This window comes from Xenopus tropicalis, chromosome 3, assembly GCF_000004195.4.
Source record: "Xenopus tropicalis strain Nigerian chromosome 3, UCB_Xtro_10.0, whole genome shotgun sequence".
NCBI lineage: Eukaryota > Metazoa > Chordata > Amphibia > Anura > Pipidae > Xenopus > Xenopus tropicalis.
In genome coordinates, this window is record NC_030679.2 from 100,368,669 (window position 1) to 100,394,291 (window position 25,623).

A 25,623-nucleotide genomic window follows, 5' to 3' on the forward strand; every position below is an offset into this window, starting at 1 on the left:
TGAATATTGTTCATTTTCTTGCTTCCTGAACCAACGTTAGCATTATGTGATTTTCAGATCATTCAGATTTTCAGTTTGAGTTTTGGCTTAGAATATGTGCTAGGCTTCGCTGCTATCGCTACATTTTTTCCATTAGTGCATTGGTTATTTTGGTGTTCTCCCTGCAGTGTCTGGGGTTGTTCTTTCCTTGGTACAGGGTTCTTTCTGGTGTTTAAATATGTCACATGACTGGGAGGAATTGTGCCATTGGTTGTGGGTCTGTGCTTTTAAAGGAAAAGTAACACTAACATTTTTTAAGTGAAAAAGCTATTCTGCCCTGCACCAATAACTGCCCTATCCTGCAAACCCCTTAGTATTTTGAATGCTTTAAAAGAAATACCTGTTAAAACTTGGCTTCTAGGTCACTTTAAGTAAACATCTTATTGATTACTGCACATGGGCAAGTTTTGTGCCTTTATTACATATTGGGGTAAGGCTTTCACTGAAACTATGTACCCTGTCTTGCCCAATCAGATCTGCTTTATTAATGGGCGAAAGCAGGGTAATCTTAAAGGACAAGGAAAGTCAAAATCTATGAAGCACACTATTAAATAGTACTACCATTGCTGTGTAAAAACGCTATAATTCTGGCTTGCCTAATGAAAGATTTACAGAGATACACCTGCTACATTCTACATACTTGTTTCAGTGAACAGCGCCGCCATTTTGTCAGCACCCTACCCCCCCCCCCGTCCGATCGCTCTCTCCAGTCGGCTCCCCCTTTGCTTTTCCCCCCACGAGTACCTGCTTGCCGGCTGTCTGTACACACCATGGCAACCGGACGCTAGGGGGCGTGCGCATGCACCGCCTACAGTCCCAAGTCGCCAAGTCTGGGAAGGAGCGAGGCATTATGGGAATCTTCTCTACCCAGCTCAGCGTTTTTTCTAACTGTTTGGCTTCAGATCTTCTGAATGGGAGAAATATGGGGAGTCTTAAGGGCACTATTGAGACAACTGAAGGTATGCCTGCATTTTGAGATTAACTCTTTACTAGCCTTTCCTTCTCCTTTAAAGATCTGTAAATTTGTAGGGAGGTACTGACTAAAATATTGTCATCTGCAAATAACCTGTACGTTTGACCTGTTACCATAAATTGGTGTGCCTTTCAGTAGTGTTGGGTTAACATTGGGAAATCTATTGCTTTATCATTTTATTGCTTAACTGGAATTGGGCTTTTTTTTTTTTTTTTTTTTTAGTTATTGCAGGGTCACTCAAGTAATTTTATAAAGGAGCTGAGCTGCTAATTACTAACCCTGTCCCATTGACTGTTTCTGATATTCTCAGACTTACTTTCATCTGGTATGGTACCTATGGATTGGAAAAAGGCTAATGTCACTCCTATATTTAAAAAGGGAGAAAGATCTCAGCCTGGCAATTATAGGCCTGTAAGTTTGATATCTGTGGTGGGCAAGTTATTTGAAGGCTTGTTAAGGGATCACATACAAAATTATGTGCTAGAGAATGGCATTATGAGCAGTAATCAGCATGGCTTTATGAAGGACAGGTCATGTCAGACCAATGAAATTGCTTTTTATGATTAGGTTAGTAAAAAGCTGGACAGTGGGGATGCAGTAGATGTGATCTATTTGGATTTTGCCAAAGCATTTGATACCGTTCCTCAAAAACGACTGCTTTCTAAACTAAGGTCTGTTGGTCTTAGTGAAGTCATTTGCACATGGATAGAAAACTGGCTACAGGATCGGGTACAGAGGGTGGTTGTTAATGGTACATTCTCTACTTGGAGTATGGTTCTCAGTGGGGTCCCTCAGGGTTCTGTACTGAGTCCACTTTTGTTTAACTTGTTCATAAATGATTTAAGGGAAGGGTATTATAAGCAATGTAAGGTCATGCACCTGGAATATAAAAATATGTGAGCCATTTATACTCTTAATTGGGCTGCACTAGGAAAATCCATAATGGAGAAGGACCTTGGAGTCCTTGTAGATAATAAACTTGGCTGTTGCAAGCAATGCCAGGCAGCAGCTGCAAGGGCAAACAAGATAGATTCACGGAAGGAGGGTGCTATTCTTCCCCATTTACAGTGTGCTGGTAAGGCCCCATCTAGAATATGCTGTTCAGTTTTGGTTTCCAGTGCACAAACAGGACATTATTGAATTAAAGAGGGTCCAGAGAAGGGCAACTAAGCTGGTAAAGGGTATGGAAAGTCTCCGTTTACACTGGAGAAGAGGCGCTTAAGAGGTGACATAATAACTATGTATAAATATAAAAGGAGATCATATAATAACCTCTCTAATGCTTTATTTACCAGTAGGTCTTTCCAACTTACACGGGGGCACCCACTCCGTTTAGAAGGAAGGATTTTTTACTGTGAGAGTTGTGAAGTTGTGGAATTCTCTCCCTGAACCAGTCGTACTGGCTGATACATTATATAGCTTCAAGAAGGGGTTGGATAACTTTTTAGCAAGTGAAGGAATATAGGCATTATGGTTTAACTTGATGGACAAATGTCTTTTTTCAACCTAACTTACTATGTTGCTATGTGATATCCAGTGAGTTATAGAAACCTCTTAAAGGCAGCAGAGGCCTATTACAAAGCTGAATATAAACGTGGCTAATATAAGGGGATGTTCAAGCACAAGTACAGGTATCGGACCCCTTATCCGGAAACCCGTTATCCAGAAAGCTCCGAATTACGGAATGCCCGTCTCCCATAGACTCCTTTTTCTATGTATAAATAAAACAGAACCTTGTAATTGATTCCAACTAAGATATAATTAATCCTTATTGGATGCAAAACAATCCTATTGGGTTTAATGAATGTTTTATTGATTTTTTAGTAGACTTAAGGTATGGAGATCCAAATTACGGAAAGACCCCTTATCCGGAATACCCTTGGTCCCGAGCATTCTGGATAATGGGTCCTATACCTGTAATTCATTGGCCCAGGGTGTGCATGTTACTTTAGAATTTTTTCTTATCTTTTCCTGCTGTGTCATTCACTGTTTTGTGTGCTTGGTATTTTCTGTAAATGTTCTGTATTTTGCAGTGGTTAAAATAAAGTTTAATGGTATTGCTGATATTTTTTTTCTGAAAGGATAACAAAATGATTTACCATTCTCCGTAAATGTTGTAGTTTATTTTTCTTATAATATTTCATATTTTTCATAGTTTTTGACTGAAAGCTTTTGAGAGCATGCTCTCTGCAAAGTGTGTACCTGCTCGATGTAGATTTATTGTAATATTCATTAATAATGCTAAACAGTATAGGCAAACAATATAGCAGATGCCAATCTGTGGTAGTAAATACTCCTGTGAGCTAAGGGCTCTGGCACACGGGGAGATTAGTCGCCCGCGACAAATCTCCTGTGTCTCGGGCAACTAATCTCCCCCAAATGCCATCCCACTGGTGAAAATGTAAATCGCTGGTGGGATGGCATACGCGGTGGCGCGATTTCACTGAAATCGCGTAAGTTTCCTCTCGAGGCAACTTGCGCAATTTGACTGAAATCGTGCCGCCGCTTATGCCATCCCACCGGCGATTTACATTTTTGCCGGTGGGATGCCAATCCCAGGAGATTAGTCGCCCGCAAACAGGGAGTTTTGTCGCGGGCGACTAATCTCCCCGTGTGCCAGAGCCCTAAAGGTATTTTTTGCAAATGCAGTGTGACCCTATTTACATAAGGGCCTTTATGCTGATAAGGGCCTTTTCCATTATAATAGTGCGCACTTAAGCCAGCCATATACGCTCTGATTATATTGTACGAAACCTCGTTTTGTACGATATTCGGTGCTTAAATAGCTGCTCAACGAGGCAACCGATATTGCAAAAGGCTGCGGATATTGGTCGACCCGTAGGTTGGCCAGGTTAAAAGATTTTGATGCGCCCGAGCAAAATCTACGTCCAGGGCTGAATCGGCAGGAGGAGGTAGAATTTCTATTGTTTCTACCTCCATATCTAACGATTCAGCCCTGAATGTCAGTGGAGGGTTGGAACGATCTTTCAAAAGACCACGCGAAAGATCAAAATTGCTATGTGTATGGCCACCTTTATTTGGCCAATAACATGCATTTATGTAGGTTTCACACTGTAATACATTGATTTGGAATGACTGCTGTTTTTGGTCCTTTTAGACTTTCCAAGTAATAGTGCTTTAAAATTGTAAATTAACAGACCATATAAGGTACAAATATACAAATAATATTGTTCATACAAGACCTGTCATTGCATGTCTATGTATAGATTGTGCTATCAAAATTAGTAATATCACATTCTGTGTGTATTTTTTTGCACATGATATACAGTGAGGAAGCAGGTAGATAGGAAAGAGCTAATGATAACTGTAAATCGGTTCATTTTGTAATTGTTGGGGTTTGCACTGATTGTCAACAGCTCAGCTCTAAATTCAGCTAAACTGAGTTGAGGCTCATTTATCAACAGCTGGTTAAAAAATGATGTAATCACTTTAAAGTTGTTGTTCAACAGTTTTTGTTAGTATAAATACTAAATTCTTTTGACATGTATGTAATTATGTTTGAAAAAAATTGTTTTGGTTTTGTATATATTATGAACCTGAAAGGTGGGCAAAAGAGTTTCGAAGCTTACTGTATATAATATAAGAAGTTATTGTGTGAACTAAACTATTGGTACACAAATCATTTTTCAGGTACAGCGGGAGCTGGCACATAGATAAAACACCTATTTGATTTTTTAAATTGTTACATATATATTCTTCCTCCCCATGAACAGTTTATATAACAAGAAATGAAATAATGTGCAAAACTTAAAATTAATTAAATATCTGCCAATGTGTAGTAGTACAATGTTTCCATTTTGTGAAATTCATAGTCAAAAAAACTGAATTTTGATTCTAAGGACATGGACACACAGGGCAGATTGACTCCTATGCTTAAAAAATCTTCTTGTTGTGCCTGCACCAGGAAGCACTGAATCTGGCCCGATGCAAGCACACGCAGCCCATAATTGTTGCCAGATAATGGCTGCGTGTGCCCTTAAAATCAAAATTCAGTATTTTGGTGGACAAACTACTGTCTTGTGGCTTGAGTGCCCCTGATGATAATCACCAGCTCATAACTGTACCTGGTTCTTTCAATTCAGGTTCATGGCAATTTGGATTGTTTTGTCCCCTGCCTTTAGACTTATAAAATGGATGAATGAAAAAGCACTGTGAATGCGCCATTAGCAAAAGTAAACTTATTTGGGTGGTGGGGGGTCATTCAATTTCACACCAAATGTATATTATTTACTTTGTTCTGGGGATCTAAACTAATATACCTATAAAATACTATCTTAAATTACCACTCATACTATATTTAACAAAATATACTGTCCCAATGTTTTAAGATGAATCCCAGCTTATATAAACTATAATATAACTAACAGTGGGTTCACGGAGAACCCGATCCATTAATAATGCTCTGCTGGCAGCACCTTGATCCTCGTATAGGAGTAGCCATTTCACCTATACATATAGAACTATATTGAAAATATATTCTGGATGGGTTTTTAACCTAAGGGCTTATACGCGCACGTCGCGCCCTGGGTTCCCCTGTGGCGGGGTTCTCCTGTACTCTGCGAAATGCCCAAGTGTATGCGCCCTTATTAAGATTGTTGTCTGTAATGGTGTTTGTCAAAGCATCATACAGTGGCTTGCAAAAGTATTCGGCCCCATTGAACTTTTCCACATTTTGTCACATTGCAGCCACAAACATGAATCAATTTTATTGGAATTCCACGGGAAAGACCAATACAACGTGGTGTACACGTGAGAAGTGGAACAAAAATCATACATGATTCCAAACATTTTTACAAATAGATAAGTGCAAAGTGGGGTGTGCGTAATTATTCAGCCCCCTGAGTCAATACTTTGTAGAACCACCTTTTGCTGCAATTACAGCTGCCAGTCTTTTAGGGTATGTCTCTACCAGCTTTGCACATCTAGAGACTGAAATCCTTGCCCATTCTTCTTTGCAAAACAGCTCCAGCTCAGTAGATGGACAGCGTTTGTGAACAGCAGTTTTCAGATCTTGCCACAGATTCTCGATTGGATTTAGATCTGGACTTTGACTGGGCCATTCTAACACATGGATATGTTTTGTTTTAAACCATTCCATTGTTGCCCTGGCTTTATGTTTAGGGTCGTTGTCCTGCTGGAAGGTGAACCTCCGCCCCAGTTTCAAGTCTTTTGCAGACTCCAAGAGGTTTTCTTCCAAGATTGCCCTGTATTTGGCTCCATCCATCTTCCCATCAACTCTGACCAGCTTCCCTGTCCCTGCTGAAGAGAAGCAACCCCAGAGCATGATGCTGCCACCACCATATTTGACAGTGGGGATGGTGCGTTCAGAGTGATGTACAGTGTTAGTTTTCCGCCACACATAGCGTTTTGCATTTTGGCCAAAAAGTTCCATTTTGGTCCTCATCTGACCAGAGCACCTTCTTCCACATGTTTGCTGTGTCCCCCACATGGCTTGTGGCAAACTGCAAATGAGACTTCTTATGGTTTTCTGTTAACCATGGCTTTCTTCTTGCCACTCTTCCATAAAGGCCAACTTTGTGCAGTGCACGACTAATAGTTGTCCTATGGACAGATTCCCCCACCTGAGCTCTAGATCTCTGCAGCTCGTCCAGAGTCACCATGGGCCTCTTGGCTGCATTTCTGATCAGCGCTCTCCTTGTTCAGCCTGTGAGTTTAGGTGGACGGCCTTGTCTTGGTAGGTTTACAGTTGTGCCATACTCCTTCCATTTCTGAATGATCGCTTGAACAGTGCTCCGTGGGATGTTCAAGGCTTTGGAAATCTTTTTGTAGCCTAAGCCTGCTTTAAATTTCTCAATAACTTTATCCCTGACCTGTCTGGTGTGTTCTTTGGACTTCATGGTGTTGTTGCTCCCAATATTCTCTTAGACAACCTCTGAGGCCGTCACAGAGCAGCTGTATTTGTACTGACATTAGATTACACACAGGTGCACTCTATTTAGTCATTAGCACTCATCAGGCAATGTCTATGGGCAACTGACTGCACTCAGACCAAAGGGGGCTGAATAATTACGCACACCCCTCTTTGCAGTTATTTATTTGTAAAAAATGTTTGGAATCATGTATGATTTTCGTTCCACTTCTCACGTGTACACCACTTTGTATTGGTCTTTCACGTGGAATTCCAATAAAATTGATTCATGTTTGTGGCTGTAATGTGACAAAATGTGGAAAAGTTCAATACTTTTGCAAGCCACTGTATATTGTACCCCTGTCTTATTGTTCTCACCATAAACTCAACGTTATCATTTGCAACATTCCTATAAATATGTGAGCACAAACCTGCACCAACACACAAACAGCTCACAGCTGGAAAGAAGCTTTTTTCAAGGGTGCCGTAGCAACTAGAAAATTCTGATTCTCAAGTGTGCTCTGTGTAGAAGAGTGGGCGATGTTTGAATAAAAGAAAGCAAGCAGAACATGAAGCATGGATGATGATGATAATAATAATAAGGTACACTGTGGCTTCTCTTTGTCATTTGTTTTGTCTTTGGCAGTGTAACTACAGCGAATGGAAGCCATCAGTGTTATGCAAACCTGAATTTATATATTTTAACAAAAAGTGTTATAAAAAGTGTTTATAGATGCTTTTGAGAAAAAATTGCTGCCTTGATTCAATGTAAATGATAGACAGGGTTTACCATACTTTCTTGGGGCAATGTCATTTTCATCTGTGCTGTTTTTGGTGGTAATCAAAATGGCATTCTCCCAATGTGCCACCAATAATCATTGTAAACCAGTCAATAAACCCCTTACTTTCACTTGAATAGGAAACACCTGACAGTGCTGTTGCAAGTGATTTTAAGCCCAAAGATGCTCAAGTGAATTGTTTCTGGATGAAAAGCACCACCGCTTTTTTAGCGTGCAGTTTGTTATTGGTGCCATCTAAAATATGCTGCAAAAGCCTTACATACTGTATAAACCTCTATAGGTGTCAGGGGCATTTTGATTGGCTAACTTGTTGATACAGTGGTAGAACAGTAAAATAGCACATCTGAGTTGTCTTGGTTGGTTAACTGCACTGTAGCTAAATGTAGCTAAATGTAACTTAGTACACCACAAAAGCATTTTGATCACCACTGCTGCTCGTCACCACGATCAAAACCTCTAGTGTTCCTGTAGCCTCAAGGACTATAAGGCTAGATCGGCCCATTAGTCTGTGTTTCTAACTATAGCGCAATAAATGTAATTGTAGAAAGAAACTGTTTAGGTAGATGCAATACAAATGTCTGAAGCTGGAGCATGTACGCTTGCAGCTCTCAAAGCAGTATTGTGTTTTATTTTGGCAGTTGCTTTACAACAACTTTATCATTCTGACCCACTTGAATTGTTGCGTGGTACATGTTCTGTGCCTCAGATTGTTTCCTGTCTGAAGAGCAGTGCCTTAGGGGCTCTAGATATCTTCCTGTCTCCACAAATTCTCTACAAGGATAATAGCTGGAACCTAGTCTGTCCTAAATATTGCTTTAATAACAATGGCCAAATTCAATGAAAATATGCTCAGGTTTCTATTTTCTCCCACCCCAAAAGTTTACTCTGCTTATGTTATTGGACTTATACCTGGCCAGCAGCTGTGTGAGCTAGGCTGTAAATCATAATTCATAGTCTGTCCAGAAGACACATCTCTCCTTACTAAAGCAGAAACTAAAGAAGGAACTCCTAATGTATTATGACATCAACCTGTACAGCTCAGTTAGAAATACACATATATTTGCTTTGGTTCTCTAAGGCGACTGACTGCATAAATCCATAAAAGTCCTGCACTTGAAAAAGCTTTGTTGTAATTTGATGAATGAGTCATAGCCTTTTATTATGCTGTAGAATGCTCTAAATGTTAATATCTGCAACTGTATGTATACACGGTTCATAAAGTGTAATGACATCGCCTGTCTAATGTAAGAACATTTGTCTGTAATATGTTTGTAGTCATCAGGCCATAGTCCAAGTGACTTTTGGATTATTACTGCATCTAGTTTTACGCTGTGCATATTTAAACTGACTTGTTTCCTTTTCTTTGCTATGTTTTCTTGCCTCAAACAGTCAAGGTGATTTATCACCGATCAAGTTTGATTTTTTTTTCTTCTTAATCTTCACTCAGATTTGCAGTTATGGTTCCAAAGCTCAAATGTCTGGTATTCATTAAGTGCAAAAAATCTCCTTCTAGAAGCTTTGGAATTTCTATAGAAGAAAAAACGTTTCTGGGGATTCCCTAATAAGAGCTGTAATCAGATAATTGCTAGTCCCTACATAGACAGACAGCCTATAGGAGATTCTGTTTGTTAGTACACCTGGTTTTATACAACCAAAACTTACCCAAAAGCCAGGAATACAATAAGTACCTGCTTTGAGGCCACTGGAAGCAACACCCAAGGGGTTGGTGAGCAACATATTGCTTGCAAGCTGTAGATTAAAAGACCCTAATTAAATGAGCCAATGCTTGGTCATTGAATTATTGAAGGAAAAAATCCAAAGTTACATATTTGTTTAAATTAATTGTAAATTCATTTTCTATTGTACCTTTTCTGTCCTTTTTCCACCTAAATTGCTTGCAGATGCTTGTTTGATAAACTGAGCTTTGTAATTCATAAAAATGTCACTTTTTTTACGGTTTAGGAAAACCAATTTGAAAAAAAAATCTTGGATCCCTAGATTTCATGTAAATGTTTTTTTCAAGTTTCTAACTCAAATAAACTTGCATTTATAAATAATTTTAATGCTTGCATATTTATTAATATGAAAAACTCATTCAAATAAAAAAACTTGAATACTTTTAACGTGTGAATTTAAATACTCGAAAAAACCTTGAAAATCTCGAATTGAAAATATGGCTTGACTTTGCCTAGGACAGCTTCCATATAATATATAAACTGTATAAACTAGCTAGCTTTTAGATGGCGAAGTTTTATATTTGGGTTTTTGTTTTTTTGCACTTAATACCAGACATTCAAGTTTTTGAACCATACTTGAATGTTGATAAAACACCCCCTTAGTGCTGTGAAATTGGAAAAACTGTTATTTTCATAGAAATGAATAGTAATATAGTTCTAATAAATATTTGAATATAAAACATTTGAAAAATAATTTTAAATGTAATCGCTACTGAAAGCAGTATTTGTAAGCTTACATTGTCTGCAGTCCTGTCTCTGACTTCTGAAACAATCTTACAAGCTAGCTGATTAAAAGACTTAGAGGAGGCCTAACTCCTTTTAGGGCTCTGGCACACGGGGAGATTAGTTGCCCGCAACAAATCTCCCTGTTCGCGGGCGACTCTCAAGGCAACTTCAGCGATTTCACTGAAATCGCACTGCCGCGTATGCCATCCCGCCGGCGATTTACATTTTCGCCGGTGGGATGGCATTTCGGGGAAATTAGTCGCCCGCGAACAGGGAGTTTTGTTGCGGGCGACTAATCTCCCCGTGTGCCAGAGCCCTTACATTGTTTTAAGTCAGATGCAGAGAACAGAAAGGCATAAAAAAACACTCTTCATGTCAGAATCTGACCTATGGCAGGATAATGCAGATAAGAGACAAAGCTGCTGTTTACAAATACAGAAAGATGTTTACAGATGGAAGTATCCAGGAAAGCCCACCCCCCACAATAGGAAAATAAATATTTTTTTTGTTAGAATTTATTTTTATGCATATAGAATTTGTGTTAAATTACAGATAAATCTGTTATATATTAAGCTATGACCTCTATCACCTCCTTTTTTAAATAAACTCTTAGGGGCACATTTACTAACCCACGAACGGGCCGAATGCGTCCGATTGCGGTTTTTTTCGTAATGATCGGTATTTTGCGATTTTTTCGTATTTTTTGCGATTTTTTCGGCGTCTTTACGATTTTTGCACAAAAACGCTAGTTTTTCGTAGCCATTACGAAAGTTGCGCAAAGTCGCAATTTTTTCGTAGCGTTAAAACTTGCGCGCAAAGTCGCGCCTTTTAAGTTTTAACGCTACGAAAAAGGCGCAACTTTGCGCGCAAGTTTTAACGCTAGATAGGTTAATCTGGCTTAAGGCTATATAAAAAAAAAATGTTATGGCATGCATTTTCACAGCGCAATAATGGCAATTTTTTACCATGTATACGACACTTCTGTGAAATTTGGCGGATTTACAACAAATCCATAAAACTATAAGATACCTTCTGTTAATTTGTCATGCTTACGACATTTTGACTGCACTTGAGAACTGTGCACTTACTGACACTTTTGTGAATTCACCCATAGCCTGTCTTTACAATGATTAGGCTTGTGACTTGATAGTGGTCTTGCATTAAAGTTTAACAGATTTGGATTTTGCTACTGTAAGCAGCAAAAGCAGCATGTAGGTCAGCATGTAGGTCTGGGGCATTCATTTTCTTCTTCTTTAACTTTTCTGTGGTAGAGTGACTATTGTTTTTTTTTTGGGGGGGGGGCCGTTATCTTGCTGCATGAACCACTTTCTCTTGAGCTTCAGTTTGCAGAGGGATACCCTGACATTTTCCTGTAATGATGGCAAGCAGTCATGTTCCAGAGAAATCAAAGCAGGCCCAAACCATGCTAATGTCACCATCATGTTTCACAGATGGGATAGGGTTCTTATGGTGTAGTGGTTGTCTTTTGTTAAATTAGTTTCTATTTTTCTCATCCTCTTACAGGTTTACAATAGCCTTCTGACTTGTCTAGGTGGTCTTTAAGCAAACTGTAGGTGGTTGTCAATGTTCTTTTTGGAAATAAGTGGCATTTTCCTTGCAACCCTGTCATGCACACCATTGTTGTTTCATATTCTCCTGATGGTGGACTTATGAACAGTGACATTCATCAATGCAAGTGAGGCCTTTAGTTCCTTAGACATTAGACTGGTGTTTTTTAAGACCTTGCGGAGTATTACTCTTGTTGTGATTTTTGTTGGTCACCACCATTGGTAAAGAAAACAATAGTGTTGAATTGCCTCCATTTATACACAATCAGCCTGATAGTAAAATGGTGCAGTTCAAACTCTTTAGAAATAGTTTTGTAACCTTTCCCAGCCTGGTAAAGCATCAAAAAATGAACTATTTTTTGGAGGTCCTTACATCTCTCTTGTTCAAGCACACTTGCATAAACCTATATGAAAAGACTTTGGATAGTGAACACCCAGATATCTGTTTCTTATATTAGGCAGGGCCGCCCATAATCACATCTGATTATCATCTCATTGACTGAAACGCCTGACTCTAGTTTCCCCTTCAAATCAACGGAGAATCCTAGAGGTTTACGTAATATTGCCACATACAAATATGTACCTTTGGGTCATTTTCTTCAATAAATAATTGTACGAGTTTTGACTCATTTGTTTAATTGTGTTACATTATTTAATTTTTAGAACTTTTTGTGAAAAACAGACCACATTTTAGGTCATTTTACTTTTAAGTGCCAATGTAGATAGATTTTTTTTCTTTAAAAATGTAGATTTAAATCAGCCAAGATTTTGTTGTCGACTTTCTCAGAGACACTCTGAATGCTTTGATTCTTTTTTGGACCGAACAATAAAAAATACTAATGCTTGTTCATTTCTTTTCTTCCCCTGACAGTAAATCCATACAGTCAAAAGTGGACTGCATATTGGTAAGTAGTGAGTACTCTGTCAAACTTTACTAATGTTGTTGAATCAGTTGGGAAAAAACATGCCAAATGTTTTAATCGTTCCAACTATATTAGACTAAAGATGGCCGTACATGCACCAATATTATCAGTGCATATATGGTGGGCGACAAGGCAACTGTTGTCGGCTAAAGCCTTGAATATCTGTTGTCTCGTTGATCGGGCAGGATTGAAAATTTTGATCCATTGGCAAAGGTTAATGCTGAATCATCAGGGGTAAAATTCTTTTGTTTCCACCTGCATATCTGGCGATTCACCTCTTGACGTCCTGGAGTGGACAAACAATCTTTCCTGCGACCAGTGGTTTCAGGAAAGGTCATAATTGTAACGTGTATGGCCATCTTTAGTTGAGCTTCTTACTTTGGTAAAAAATACTTAAATCAGGAAATAAAATTACAGAAAAAAAGCATGTAAACTTTTTGAAATTTCAGGGAGGAGGGAGAGAGCTTTATATATCATAGGGTTCTGCAAAGCCACCTTCCCGTACAACCTCACCCTCCCACACTTCACAGTCTGGCGTGGGACATCCATACATGGTAATCATAGGCAGAGCAGCACAGTGGTGTTTGTGCCACAATGTCTTTCCACTTCCCTTCAACCCTTTCCTGTGCTACTCTTCCTCATGATGATCCTTTTTGTTGTTGTTACTGTTTTCATTATTAATAATAATTACAATAATGGCTGTGAGTGGTGCCATTTTTAGGAGTCCTATCCATATCTAATGTGCTTTCATTCCCCTTCTTTCAAGTATAGGGCTGACTTTTTCTTTAACAATTTTGTATTTTGTTTAAAATATGAACTGTGTACCCTATCTCTGGTGATTTATCCTGTTATTACCTTGAAATGTTAGTTTCACTTAGAACTTGCATACAAAAGTACAAAACAGAATTATCAGCCTGTGCTCACTGTCCTGACCACCACAATGTTGGTACATGGTAGCATTCATAGCTGCACACTTGTAGTAGACCAGGAAAAAAGGTTTGTAGAAATATACTTTTAAGTAGGTTTAATGCAGTTTGAAATCATTATCACACACTGTTAATTGAAATAATGCAAACTAAAATCTTCTCTTTAATCTCTCAATTTAAGGGAGACCTGTCACCCAGACATAAAAAGCTATATAATAAAAGTCCTTTTTAAATTAAACATGAAACCCAAATTCCTTTTTACATACCCATTATAAAGGCATTTAAAAATCCCAGCTGTCAATCATATCTTGCCTTCCTAAGGCATAAAGGTGGGGCAGACAATTACTTTTTATTAATGTTGTTTCAGTTTATTTTCTGTTATTTAAATTATAATCAATTTTTGATTCTGTAAATCTCCAACTTTAAATTTAAACTGTCAGCTGGTTCCTAGGGGTTAATTAACTTAGGAGCCAGGAAACATTTTTGTAATCAAGATGGAGGATGACTAGCATGGAGACTTAAAAGGAAAGAAAGAAAGACAAAATAAGACTATTGCCACATGGAAACCACCCTCTACTCCGCTGTCTGGTGTGTCTGCATGAGTATGCCTTTGCACACTGAAATCCGCTCCATGTGTCTGCACCCTGAGAAACTGGTCCATATGTCAGTAGCCTTACAATAAAATTGACTCCTCACATTTGATCTGGTTTCTGGGGTCTATGACCCCCCCCCCCAACCAGTTAGCATTTTCAGCTGCAGCCTAAAAAAGAGACAGAACATGAAGACTAATAATTTAAAGAACATACAAAATAAATGATGGAGATCAAATACATACTAACACACAAAACAAAAGTAAACTTCTTTTGTTTTCCTTAACATAGGTTAAGGATTGTGCACTGTTTTTTTCACAATATGTCTAAGCCTTTGTAAGAGCAAATAGGACAATGTTAGATGAAGTGGTGAATGGCAAAGTAAAAGGAAAGGCAATTATGATTTTCTGCATTTTAATGTGCTTTTGATATCGTAAAACCATACACATATGCGTTGCTTAACATTTTGCCTGAACCACTTCGAGAAGCTCAGCATGCAAGATTAGCAGAGCGGCCTAGGCTGCCAGTAGCTGCTGTTTGTTACTGTGCTTTCTCACCTTCTGCTTTGGTGAGAGACATTCCATTCTAATCTAACACAAGCCTGATCTAAAACTGTACCTGTCTGATAATGTTGAAACTAAGCAGGTGTTTGTTATGAGGGATTGACTAACTGCTAGCCTGGAAAAATAGCCTGACAGCACCTTTATATAAAATACTAGTGTGCAGAATACAAGGGCAGCACATATTTAAAATGTAAGTTTAAATTCCCTTTTCTAGAAACCCATTGTCCAGAAAGCTCCACTTTATAAGAAGGCCATCTCCCACAGAGTACATTTTAAGTTAATAATACTAATATATTTTTCTCTACAATAATAAAACAGTACCTTGTACTTTTGATGATGGCTAAGCTGCTGTCCATATTGGTGGTAAAACAATCCTGTTGGGTTTATTTAAGTTTTTAGTTGACACTTGGTCGGCGATCCAAATTACAAAAAGATTCCTTTTCGAAAAACATCCTAAACCATCCTGATAATAGATCATATACCTGTATTATTATTCATTTTGCTGTAATATATTTAATTTGATTACTGAAAATGATAGCTTATGGACAGGTATACAATAGTTTGACAATTCATATTCTTTTATTACATATAGCATATTATATCATTTAAGGCCTTCTTATTAGCAGAGACTACCCTGCTCAGCCTCAAATAGGTCAGAATCATCTGCCTGTTTTCATAGGGTGAGTTTTCCCATTGAGGATGATTTTTGCACCATCATCGTTCTTTATTTTGTGCTTCCGCAGACAGGAAAACTAAAGCTCAAGATACAAAGAATTAGACTAAAAATGTTTTTGGCTTCTGTACTAGCGAAATACCGCTTAAGCAGTGAAAATATATGCTTCTGTGCACCCAGTAGCTCCTCATGTCTTTTTCTATTGATTCATTGCACATGCTCTTGGCTGCTATGAGTTAAGCTGGCCATACACTGTAAGATTTGCTAATTTGGTGAGGTCGCTAAGCGAGCGGCTCTCCTCCCAATATGCCACTCTAGGGCCAAACCATCAAATTAAAACAATGGTCTAAAGTACTGATATCGGCAGCTGAAATCGGCCCGTGTATGGCCACCTTGAAGCTGGCCATACATTGAGAGATCTGCAAGGAGATCTTTCTCCCATATGGTCCTGAGGGCCAAATAATTGGATCACATTGATGGGATACAGGCTGTTGGCACAAGGACTGCATCTATGCACTGATGCGCTCTTCATCCTAATTGGATTTTTAAATCCCAATCAACATCTGGCTGATTTTCGACCAGATACTGGTTAGGTATGCCCATCTGTGGGCTCTATCAAAAGGGCTCTTTTTTTCTCTCCCTCCTGAAGCTGCGTACAGGAAACCTTAAGCTACAGGCATACCTTCAGTTCCCTCAATAGTCTCCCCATATTTCGCCTGTTCAGATGATCAGAAGCCTCGTAGGAAAAAAGGAACGCTGAGCTCTGTAAACAGAATTCCTATAATGCCATGCTTCTGCACCAAGACCGAGACCCCTATACATGCCCAGTATGTAAGACTATGAGAAAGCTTCCTGCTGTAGAGCTCAGATCACACATTCCCAAGGGAGGGGGAGGGAGTTCTTAGCATTCTTGTGGGAGATGGTAGCAGGAGAGGGGAGAGAGCTGCACAGACTCTGGCACAGGAATTAAGGAGACAGAAGGAGGCAAGAAATCCTCTTTCTTTTGAAGTGCAACCTTTCTGTGAGTGCTTATGACTGTATTTACATAGACCTTCCTGATAAAGCTTACCTTCTCCTTTAAGGTTTTTTTTTGCAGGCCTGCTGCCTTGCCACAGTGCCCTGTTCATTCTCCATAACACCTCCAGTCCCATGTACAGATGAATAACCATCATTCATGGACGTTCAGGTGGACCTGTACATATAAAAGCATGTCTTTATTAAGTTCATGTGTTACTGGTTTTCCTACAGACCCCTACTGAACTTTGATAAAGACATTTAAGTAATATTTAATTTGGTTTCCAAGTTGTATGTGATTCTGAGTAAGCATATGCAAAACAAAATGTTAAACTATAGCATTTTGCTAGTTTTATTGAAATGTGACATTGTCTCCCATTTTATAGCTATCTTATTTTCTCAAAAATAATCAGTAAAAGGAAATTCTTAATATGAATTAAACATTCTCGGTTTGTATCTTTCCATTTAAAAATAAGTGGGTGCTGCTGCAGCTGCTGTATTGCCTAGGTAAAATGTTATAGACATACTCTATTTATGTTTTCTGATTGTCCTCTAATCTTTCTGAAACCTGTACACATAGGGACAGATTTATTAAGACACAAATTCGGATCCCAAATGGGAAAACTTTGGATTGGATACGATAATTTCTGAAGATTGCATATATCACGAATATGCTTACGAAAAAATCGTATTGTTCACAATAATATCGTATTGGCGATCCGAAAGTCACAAAACTTTCGTATCCAAACGATCGTAAAATGCAGGAAAACCTTTCCGACTTTGATCCTTCTGTGCATGAACGAAAAAGTCGCAGAAAACACGAACGGCCCGATCGGACCGTTCGTGGATTGATAAATCTCCCTGCTAGTCTCCTTTGTTTACTCTTAAAGGTGAATTTGTCTGAAGTTTTTGTTTGCTTAAAACACAGTGTCGAAGCAATCAAAATCACTTTCCATTGCCTTGTATGACCGTCCGTTGAAATCACCAGTGCAAGAGCTCCTCAGGCAATTCTCACATAAAAACACATACTGCCACTTTTCAGGCAAAAATCACCCAGCCAGCATGTGCTTTGCTGAAATTCACTCAAATGGCAGAAGTAGTAATACGCATTTTAAAGGAACAGACAACCCCCATCAATTCACCCATTTCACCAATTTTCAAGGGAAAGTTAATCCCATCATTGTTTTCTTTTTCATCCAGGAAATTTTATCCAGGAAGTTAATCCCATCATTGTTTTCTATTTCACCCATTTTCAAGTAAAACCTTAACACATTATTGTTTTCCAAGAATCAACTCTAATGCTCCTAAAATGGCCACTGGAGCAATTCCTGTTTGGGAAAAATAAAGAGGATTCATGGAAATGAATGGCTATTTAAATTTTACGATTTTCTCAATTTTTTGGACAATAACCCCAATATTTTTGTTCAATCCTAACAACATTCTTGTGATATTTAATAAATGCAAGAATGATCGTGTTTTATTCAAAAATATACCAAGTTGAGTTTATACAAGTTTCAGGACCAGAAAAATTCTAGTTTTAGTAAATCTGCTCCATATTGTTGTTACTGATTTGTTTTTCCCTCTGGCTGGGAAAAACATAGTGTTCTTTGCTTTTATTTTTGCATTGCAAGGTCTTGGCTTCATGGCAGTAGAAAAGCACGACCAAACTAGAAAATCTTTAATATTTCTGTAGGAATAGTTTCTATTGCCAAGTAGCATTTAATTTAAGAATCTTAACATACTTTATTTTTTATCTATCAAAAGATATGCATTCCAGTAGCCCTGGAGGTCCCAGCTCCAGTGCTGCTCGAATGACAGTGGCTCTTTCTCCTGAAAAAAGTATATTACACAGTATTTTGTCAGAATCCCTAAATTTACTTGTATGTTTTTTCATCCTCTTTAAATTAGTTCTTTAAACATTTGCCCAAAAAAATATTGAGAAGTCACATCAAATATATTTGTACAGTGCCATGCCCAGGGCCTAATAGAGTGGGAGTGGTAGAGCATTTTGAACAAATGTGGCATCTCCAGGATATCAATTCCAGGGGTTGGCAATGCAGGAATTACAAAATAGTGTTGTAATCCCTTTAAAGGGCAAGAACGCCAGGAGACGTTAATGCCCTAGACATATTTACAATATGGGTTTGTTTTGTCTGTAATTTGGAAAACTGTTACAATCTTTGGTCCCCCACAGGGAAATTTGTCAGAATTGATTCATTATTGGCAAGCAAAATATATACCCCCCAGCAGTCTCTTATGGCACCAACAACAACAACAACAGACTTGTGGCCACTATGTACAGTGCATAGTGGTAAAATAAACAAAACATATGAAGAAGGTAAATGTAAATGCCAAACTGAAAAGAATAGTACCAATTGAGCATGGAGAGCATCATAGCACCAACCTTTGCCCTGTTGCACCCACCCAGGGTGTCTGGTGAACAAGGGGAGACAGAATAGGGTAGTAGTGGTGAGTGCTTGTAGTTGCGTGCCATTGCTAAGCAACATGGTTTTTACAGTCCAGGTTCCATAGCTGTGTTGCTTTTATTGTAAATATTACATTCCAAGTATACATCTGTGTTTATATCATAGATTTATGTGATTGTCTTTGGTTGCCTAAACAGAGATGGTTGCAAACATTTAATACATATCAGTTATTAAATGCACAACATTTTAATGTTATCTGTGTTTTGCCTCCAATAAGGATTAATTATATCTTAGTTGGGATAAAATACAAGGTACTCTTTAATTGTTACAGAGAAAAATCTAAATTATTTAACTACAATGGAGTCTGTGAGAGGCGGGCTTTCTGTAGTTTGGGGCTTCCTGGATTTGGGTTTCCGGAACGGCTGCCATACCTGTATATCCTCAGACATGTCTGATGATAACCCACCACACAACTTGTACTGCTAAACTTGTAATTTGATGTCCATAGTTCATTGTCTAATGTGGCTTTTATGTAATTAAAAATAAACCTGTAGCTTAACAATATTTGGGATATGACACTGTAGCAACTAATTATTCTCCAGATACAAGATGTGGTGGGGAATGATCATGTTTATTAATGCAATGCGGTCGTTTTTGGATTAGGAAATTAGGAACTGTTTCACCTTGAGGTTTAAATAAATTTTGCTCCTTATATTGTCTTTTGTATAAGCATTTATTTTTCGGTAGTCGTACTGTACAGATATTCATGATTTGTTCATTGATAATATTGGGTTGGAATTTTATGTCTTTTGGTCCCTTGTGGCCTGATCTGTTGGTGTGGTTTATAGAGCAACCTTGCCCTTATTTGGATAGGAACCTGGAGTAGATGGCTAGGGTTATACTTGGTTTTAAACTCTGCATTTGTGAGCAATTTGTGCATTTAACAATATGTATTGAAAAATGTGTAAAGGATTTACCAAACCCTGACTATATTCTTAATAAAGACTTCTTAAATGCAGAGCACTCTTCTGTGATTATGATATATATATATATATATATATATATATATATCTGTTTTGAGAGTTTTACTTTTTTCTAATGAACATGCTGCCCTCTAATGATCACAATAAAGACAACCACACCAGTAAGGAATAGAAGTTCAAATATAAACAACAAATAAATTGCAACTTAGTACAGTGTGATTTTCAGTTAGAAAAAGAAGTAAAAACACAAATAGGCAATGCAAATCCTATCCTAAGTTGCATGAAAATTGAATTTACAGATCATTTTATAGTGATTCATGGGGTTCCAGGTCTTCAAATTAAGCAACTGCAGTTATTATAGGTACAAAAGAAATGGTGATTTGTCGCAATCTTAATAGTTGCAATTATGATGTAACAAGTTGGACTTATGTATAATTGTACCTGATCTCCGTTGCACCAATGTCTAGGATAGGAATGAGGCCTCTGGAGGAAACTGTATGAAAGATTCAATAGGTAAAAATTGTTGAACTGGCAAAATTAATTCTCATTGTTGTTTAATTCTAAAGCGGATTTGATTGTTCCATTAAGCTAGCTGTGTAAATCTGTGCACTATGCATCCCTCAAACAGGTGCTTTTTTTTTTCCTTTTACAAATATGTTGCACATAATATCTGTTATTCTTCCCCTCATATGTTATTAAAGGCACAAAGTTTAGACAGATGCAGTAACCCATAGTGCCCAATAAACTCTTTGCTTGGCTGCTATAGAAGATTAGACCTATAGCCTACTTTAAACCCATTTGTCTTTCCTTACCTTCAACAAAAACTCTATAGATAAAGGGGTATCTAAATAGTGTATTTAGAGACCCCAAAATGAAGTTAGTGCATACAAATAGACCTGGCGATCAACTGAAAAATTCAACACATTAACTGCATTTGTGTGGGGCAAAAACACAAAACCATATATTTTTAGAAAGTACACATTCAGGGAAATTATGAAATTGATTGATGAAATTGCCTTAAAGAACCACTTTAAAGCACTGAACAGTTTGATGCCCAGTAAGTGCAAATTTAGCAAACTATGTGGTATACCGAGGCACCCAAATAAAAATAGTGCATATGAATTTTTTACATCTGACACGCTGGCTGCTGCAGTATAAGCACCCAGTATGTGTATTATGTGCCTTAAGACCCCCTAAAAGTATGGAGAACCTAGAAAACGATATATTTTCCAAAAAAACATTCTGACAAAACCAGAATGGTTAAATACATATTTTTACTGCAAACTACCAAACTAAAAAGTTTTAAATAAACATAGCGTTGTTTCTAAATTTTCTAAAATGTGTCACAAATCTTGCATTTTACCCTATCATATATCCCACATATTGTAACGTACCAATATTGGACATTCTAAATATGAATGCCATTGTTCTTCTAAATAGTTTGATGCCCAATATGCATAGATTTTCCAATCTAGCAGTCAGAATCACAGTTTCAATATTGTAGCTTAGCCAAATAAGTTTCTTTTTTTTTACAGACAAACAAACCAGCACCTATGCAGAACTGAAAATACAATAAAATGGCTTACATAGTAATATAGTAAGTTGAAAAAAGACGTACGTCCATCCGCCCCCATCTGAAGCTTCTCTAATTTGCCGCAGAGGGGAAAAAGTTCCTTCCTGACTCCAAGATGGCAATTGGACCAGTCTCTGGATCAACTTGTACTAAGAGCTGTCCCCCATAATCTTGTATTCCCTCACTTGCTAAGAATCCATCCAGCCCCTTCTTAAAGTTTTATATAATGTATCAGCCAGCACGACTGATTGGGGGGGGGGGGGGGGGGGCGGGGGGATATTTAAATGGAACCTCCCTTCTTCTAAACGGAGTGCCCTTGTGTCCGTTGGAAGGACCTTCTGGTAAATTAAGCACTAGAGAGGTTATTATATGATCCCCTTATATATTTATACATAGTTATCATGTCACCTCTTAAGCGCCTCTTCTCCAGTGTAAACAGACCCAACTTGGCCAGTCTTTCTTCAAAACTGAGACTTTCCATACCCGTTACCAGCTTAGTTGCCCTTCTCTGGACCCTCTCTAATTCAATCATGTCCCGTTTGAGCACTGGAGACCAAAACTGAACAGCATATTCTAGATTGGACCTTACCAGCGCTCTGAAAATTGGAAGAATAACACCCTGCTCCAATAAATCTGTACCCCTTTTAATACAGATACAATCACTAAAAATGCACCTAAATCACCAGAAATGTAATATACACACTGAAATAACATACAAAAGGTAGCTCAGTGAGGTTAGCAAATACACTATTGGTAATTACAATAAAACAATTATTTTCAGGCAAAAACAGTCACAATATTGTGTGTATATATACACATATACATATATATACAGAATATATATATATATATATATATATATATATATATATATTCTGTAAAGCACTGCGTTAATAATAAACTGACTGAAGCTGCTGATCCCATTGGATCCAGTCTGGGGGTGGCGCAGGGGGGTTTAGGAAGTGCAGGCAACAACAGGCACATAATTTGCACATGCCTGCTTTTGCCTAGGGTCCATCGATCCCCACCTCTACTCGGTGCCCAGGGGCTTTAAAAGCCGCTTCATCGATCGCAGACCTGGAAGTGCAGCGGAACGTAGAATCTACGATCTGTGCCACTTAGGTACTTTTATCCATAGAATGTATATTCTACGGACTGTGGCACTTAAAGTGTTAAAATTGTTCATATTTGTTTGCTTTGTATTATGAGAATATAATTTACCACCGTGTATGTATTTGTCTTGAAGCATTTCTAATTTCCCCTGGTTTTGTGGTTTCCTTTATCTATCCTAATCTCAGTCTAGACAGAGATTAAGTTGTTTTTTATATATTCAGGATTATCTACCTAGATTATAATCCTATGATTTTATAATTCCTTACCGTCTCAAAGATGCAGTGAATATATTCACAGATATTTCTTGAAAGTTTGTTGAACAAAGTGAAGCTAATAATAATTAACTCTCTAGTTTTAAGTAAATATTGGCATTTTTATGGCTTCAGTCACCAGTTTTGAGGGCTGACTTTTTTTTTTACTCCCTGGTTAGTGGGACAAGCTTCTACTTCATTTTAATTAAACTAACAATGTCCACTGAAAGATCCAAGCAGTTGTGTTTTTTTGTGTATCCTTTGTCTAATGTACATTTGTTCTTCTTTTAGTCTTCGTTTTTCAAATATTTTCTTCAGATACAGTATGAATAATGATCCCTTGTGTGTTTTTTACCCATATTATATGGTAGTTTAAGGCTGAAGCCACACGGGGTGGATTCTTAGCCTGCAGATAAACGCAGGCCGAGAATCTGCCCCTCTGCTTCAAAAATCTTATTGTTGTGCCTGCACCTAGAGCAATTCAGTGTGTTACAGCATGCGCGAGCAGATGTCGGCACAACGATACGATTTTTGAAGCATAGGAAAATTCTTGACCTGCGTTTATTTGCCCCATGTGGCTTTAGCCTATGCACTCAGATATACTGTGTAAAAAGTCCCCTGCAAAAAAGTCCTGTCAGAACTTATTCCACCTTTTATTGCAAAACATTTTGATATCCTCGAGGACAGCAAACAAAACTATCTTAGTTTTACCTATGCCCTCAAATAGATTTTCTGCACTTACATAAATATTTTGAATTGGCTCCCTTATGCCTGATGAGTGAATGTTATCTAAGGCTTGCTCATGAATACTGCAGTAATTGTTCTCCATCAAAAATGTCTTGTTGCTGGGTAATGGCAGAGAACGCAAAGACCAGCTAAACATGTGCTAGTTTGTACCATAACAGGTTTAAATTGAGCCTTTATGTATTATTAGCTGCATTATTATAAGAATGTTAGGGAACTTGCACTGTCAGCTTTGACTGTCCCCCCCCCCCCCCCCTTCCATTCCAGTGACAAATGCTGTGCCAAAATAGATTATCATTATTTTGTATTAACTTAGTCAACAATATGGTTGCCACCTAGGTTGGTATTTTACTGGCCTAGCCGGTAAAATACCTGTCAAGGCCAGAGCTGGTATTTACCGCCCCTGATTTGCCCCAATCTTAACTTTTTCTCTTACCTGATCTTTCCATAATCTACCCTCAATCATCTGTTGCGTCATTTCTCCACCCAATTTTGTCACCACCCCTCCCATTTGTGTGAAGCTGAAGTTTTGTGTTTCTGAAGTCATGCCGAAGTTGCCTGCAGGAGATAACTTTATGTGACTTTGGAAAACCGAAAATATGTGTAAGGTATTTTGGAGAGATTAGTCACCCGCTGTAGCAGAGGTCTATTATGAGCGACTAAATCTCAGCCTAGGGTAAGGAAAGCTACCAAGGCAGTTTAATGCCAGTAGATTAGCCACAATTGTGTAAGCTAAAACACTATATTTATTCTGTAGAATGCTTTACCGTACCTAAGTAAACAGCTCTATAAGCTCTCTGTTGAAGATAACAGCTGCCATTTTAGCTTGGTCTGTCATCACTTCCCTGCTTGCATCTCTCATGCTGCCTGTATCTCTTGCTGCTGTGGGGAAGCTCTCAGCTCAGATTACAGCAGGGAGGGGAGGGGGAGAGGAAGAGAGGAGCAATCTGCACGGGCTCATGCTGTGTCCTGAAAGGTTTGAGCTGAGAGAAGGAAATCTAATACTGTAACCCATATGTTCAGAATAGAGGAAAGAAATGCAGTGTTTCTTTTCACACAGGACAGAGAGCAGCAGTACTGTTTATGGCTGTATTTACAGAGACCTTTCTGATAAAGCTTACTTGGTTTTACCTTTTTTCTCTTCTAACAAATTTTTACCAATGTTAATTAGCTGTATACTTAAGGTATCGTTTCGTACGATATTCGGTGCGTGTATGGTATGTCGGCGAGTCGACAGATATCGCAGGAAGCTGCTGATATCGGCCGACTCGCCGATCGGACCAGTTTGAAAATTTTGATTGGGCGCCATAGAAGGCGCCTTACCAAAATCTCCCTTCAGCGCTGAATCGGCAGAAGGAGGTAGAAATCCTATTGTTTCTACCTCCTTACCTGCCATTTCAGCCCTGAATGGTGTGTGGCGGATCTGACGATGTTTTGTGCGATCGATGGTCGCACGAAACATCATCAGATCACCACGTGTATGGCCAGCTTTAGAATTATGGAGGGAATTAACACATTTTGCTGTTATTTTGAATCTTTTCTAAATATAATTCTGTACACCCATGACAATATTTAGAGAACTTTTAAAAATACTTTTATTGCATAAAACTGAATATTTAAAGGATCTCCATTAAATTTACTTGAATCCAAAAAAAAAAAAAGGATATATCCTTCAGAAGGTTTTATACCTCTAAAGCTGACCATACACTGAAAGATCCACTTGTCCCTGATATGCCCACCTTGTGGTGAGCAATATTGGACTGACCTGATCATTTTGGCCCCCTTTCTGATTTTCAACAGATATGTTAGGCAGGCCTGTCTGAGGTCCCCGTAGACGGGAGAATAAGCTGCTGACTGTCAGCAGCTTTTATTGTCCTATTTAGATTTGGAACAATTGGTTATGTCTTCACTGGCTCCTAATCTGTAGGATCAAATTCAAATTACTTATTTATCCAGGGTAATTCGGCCCGCCGGAAGTGCCCATACACGGGCCGATTAGCTGCTGAATCGGTCCAAGGGACCGATATCGGCAGCTACTGTCAGTCCGTGTATGGGGACCTTAAGACCCTTACTAATGAAGGCACTCCCTATATCTCAGCTCTAATCCCAAAA

General features: G+C 38.4%; 1 protein-coding gene across 3 annotated transcripts in view; it reads left to right on the forward strand.

Annotated features, from left to right (window-relative positions):
- The window catches only part of rfx7 (regulatory factor X7), a 65,203-nt gene that overhangs the window by 16,617 nt on the left and 22,963 nt on the right, over positions 1 to 25,623 (forward strand). For 2 of the 3 annotated variants that reach the window (XM_012958368.3, NM_001097380.1), the window contains exon 2: positions 12,604 to 12,637. The exons of the other annotated variant lie outside the window; for it this stretch is intronic. Coding sequence is in view for 1 of the 2 variants with exons in the window: in NM_001097380.1 (NP_001090849.1) it covers positions 12,604 to 12,637 (34 nt within the window). In the remaining variant the exon portion in view is untranslated. The remainder of the gene's footprint in view (positions 1 to 12,603; positions 12,638 to 25,623) is intronic. 3 annotated transcript variants of the gene reach the window in all.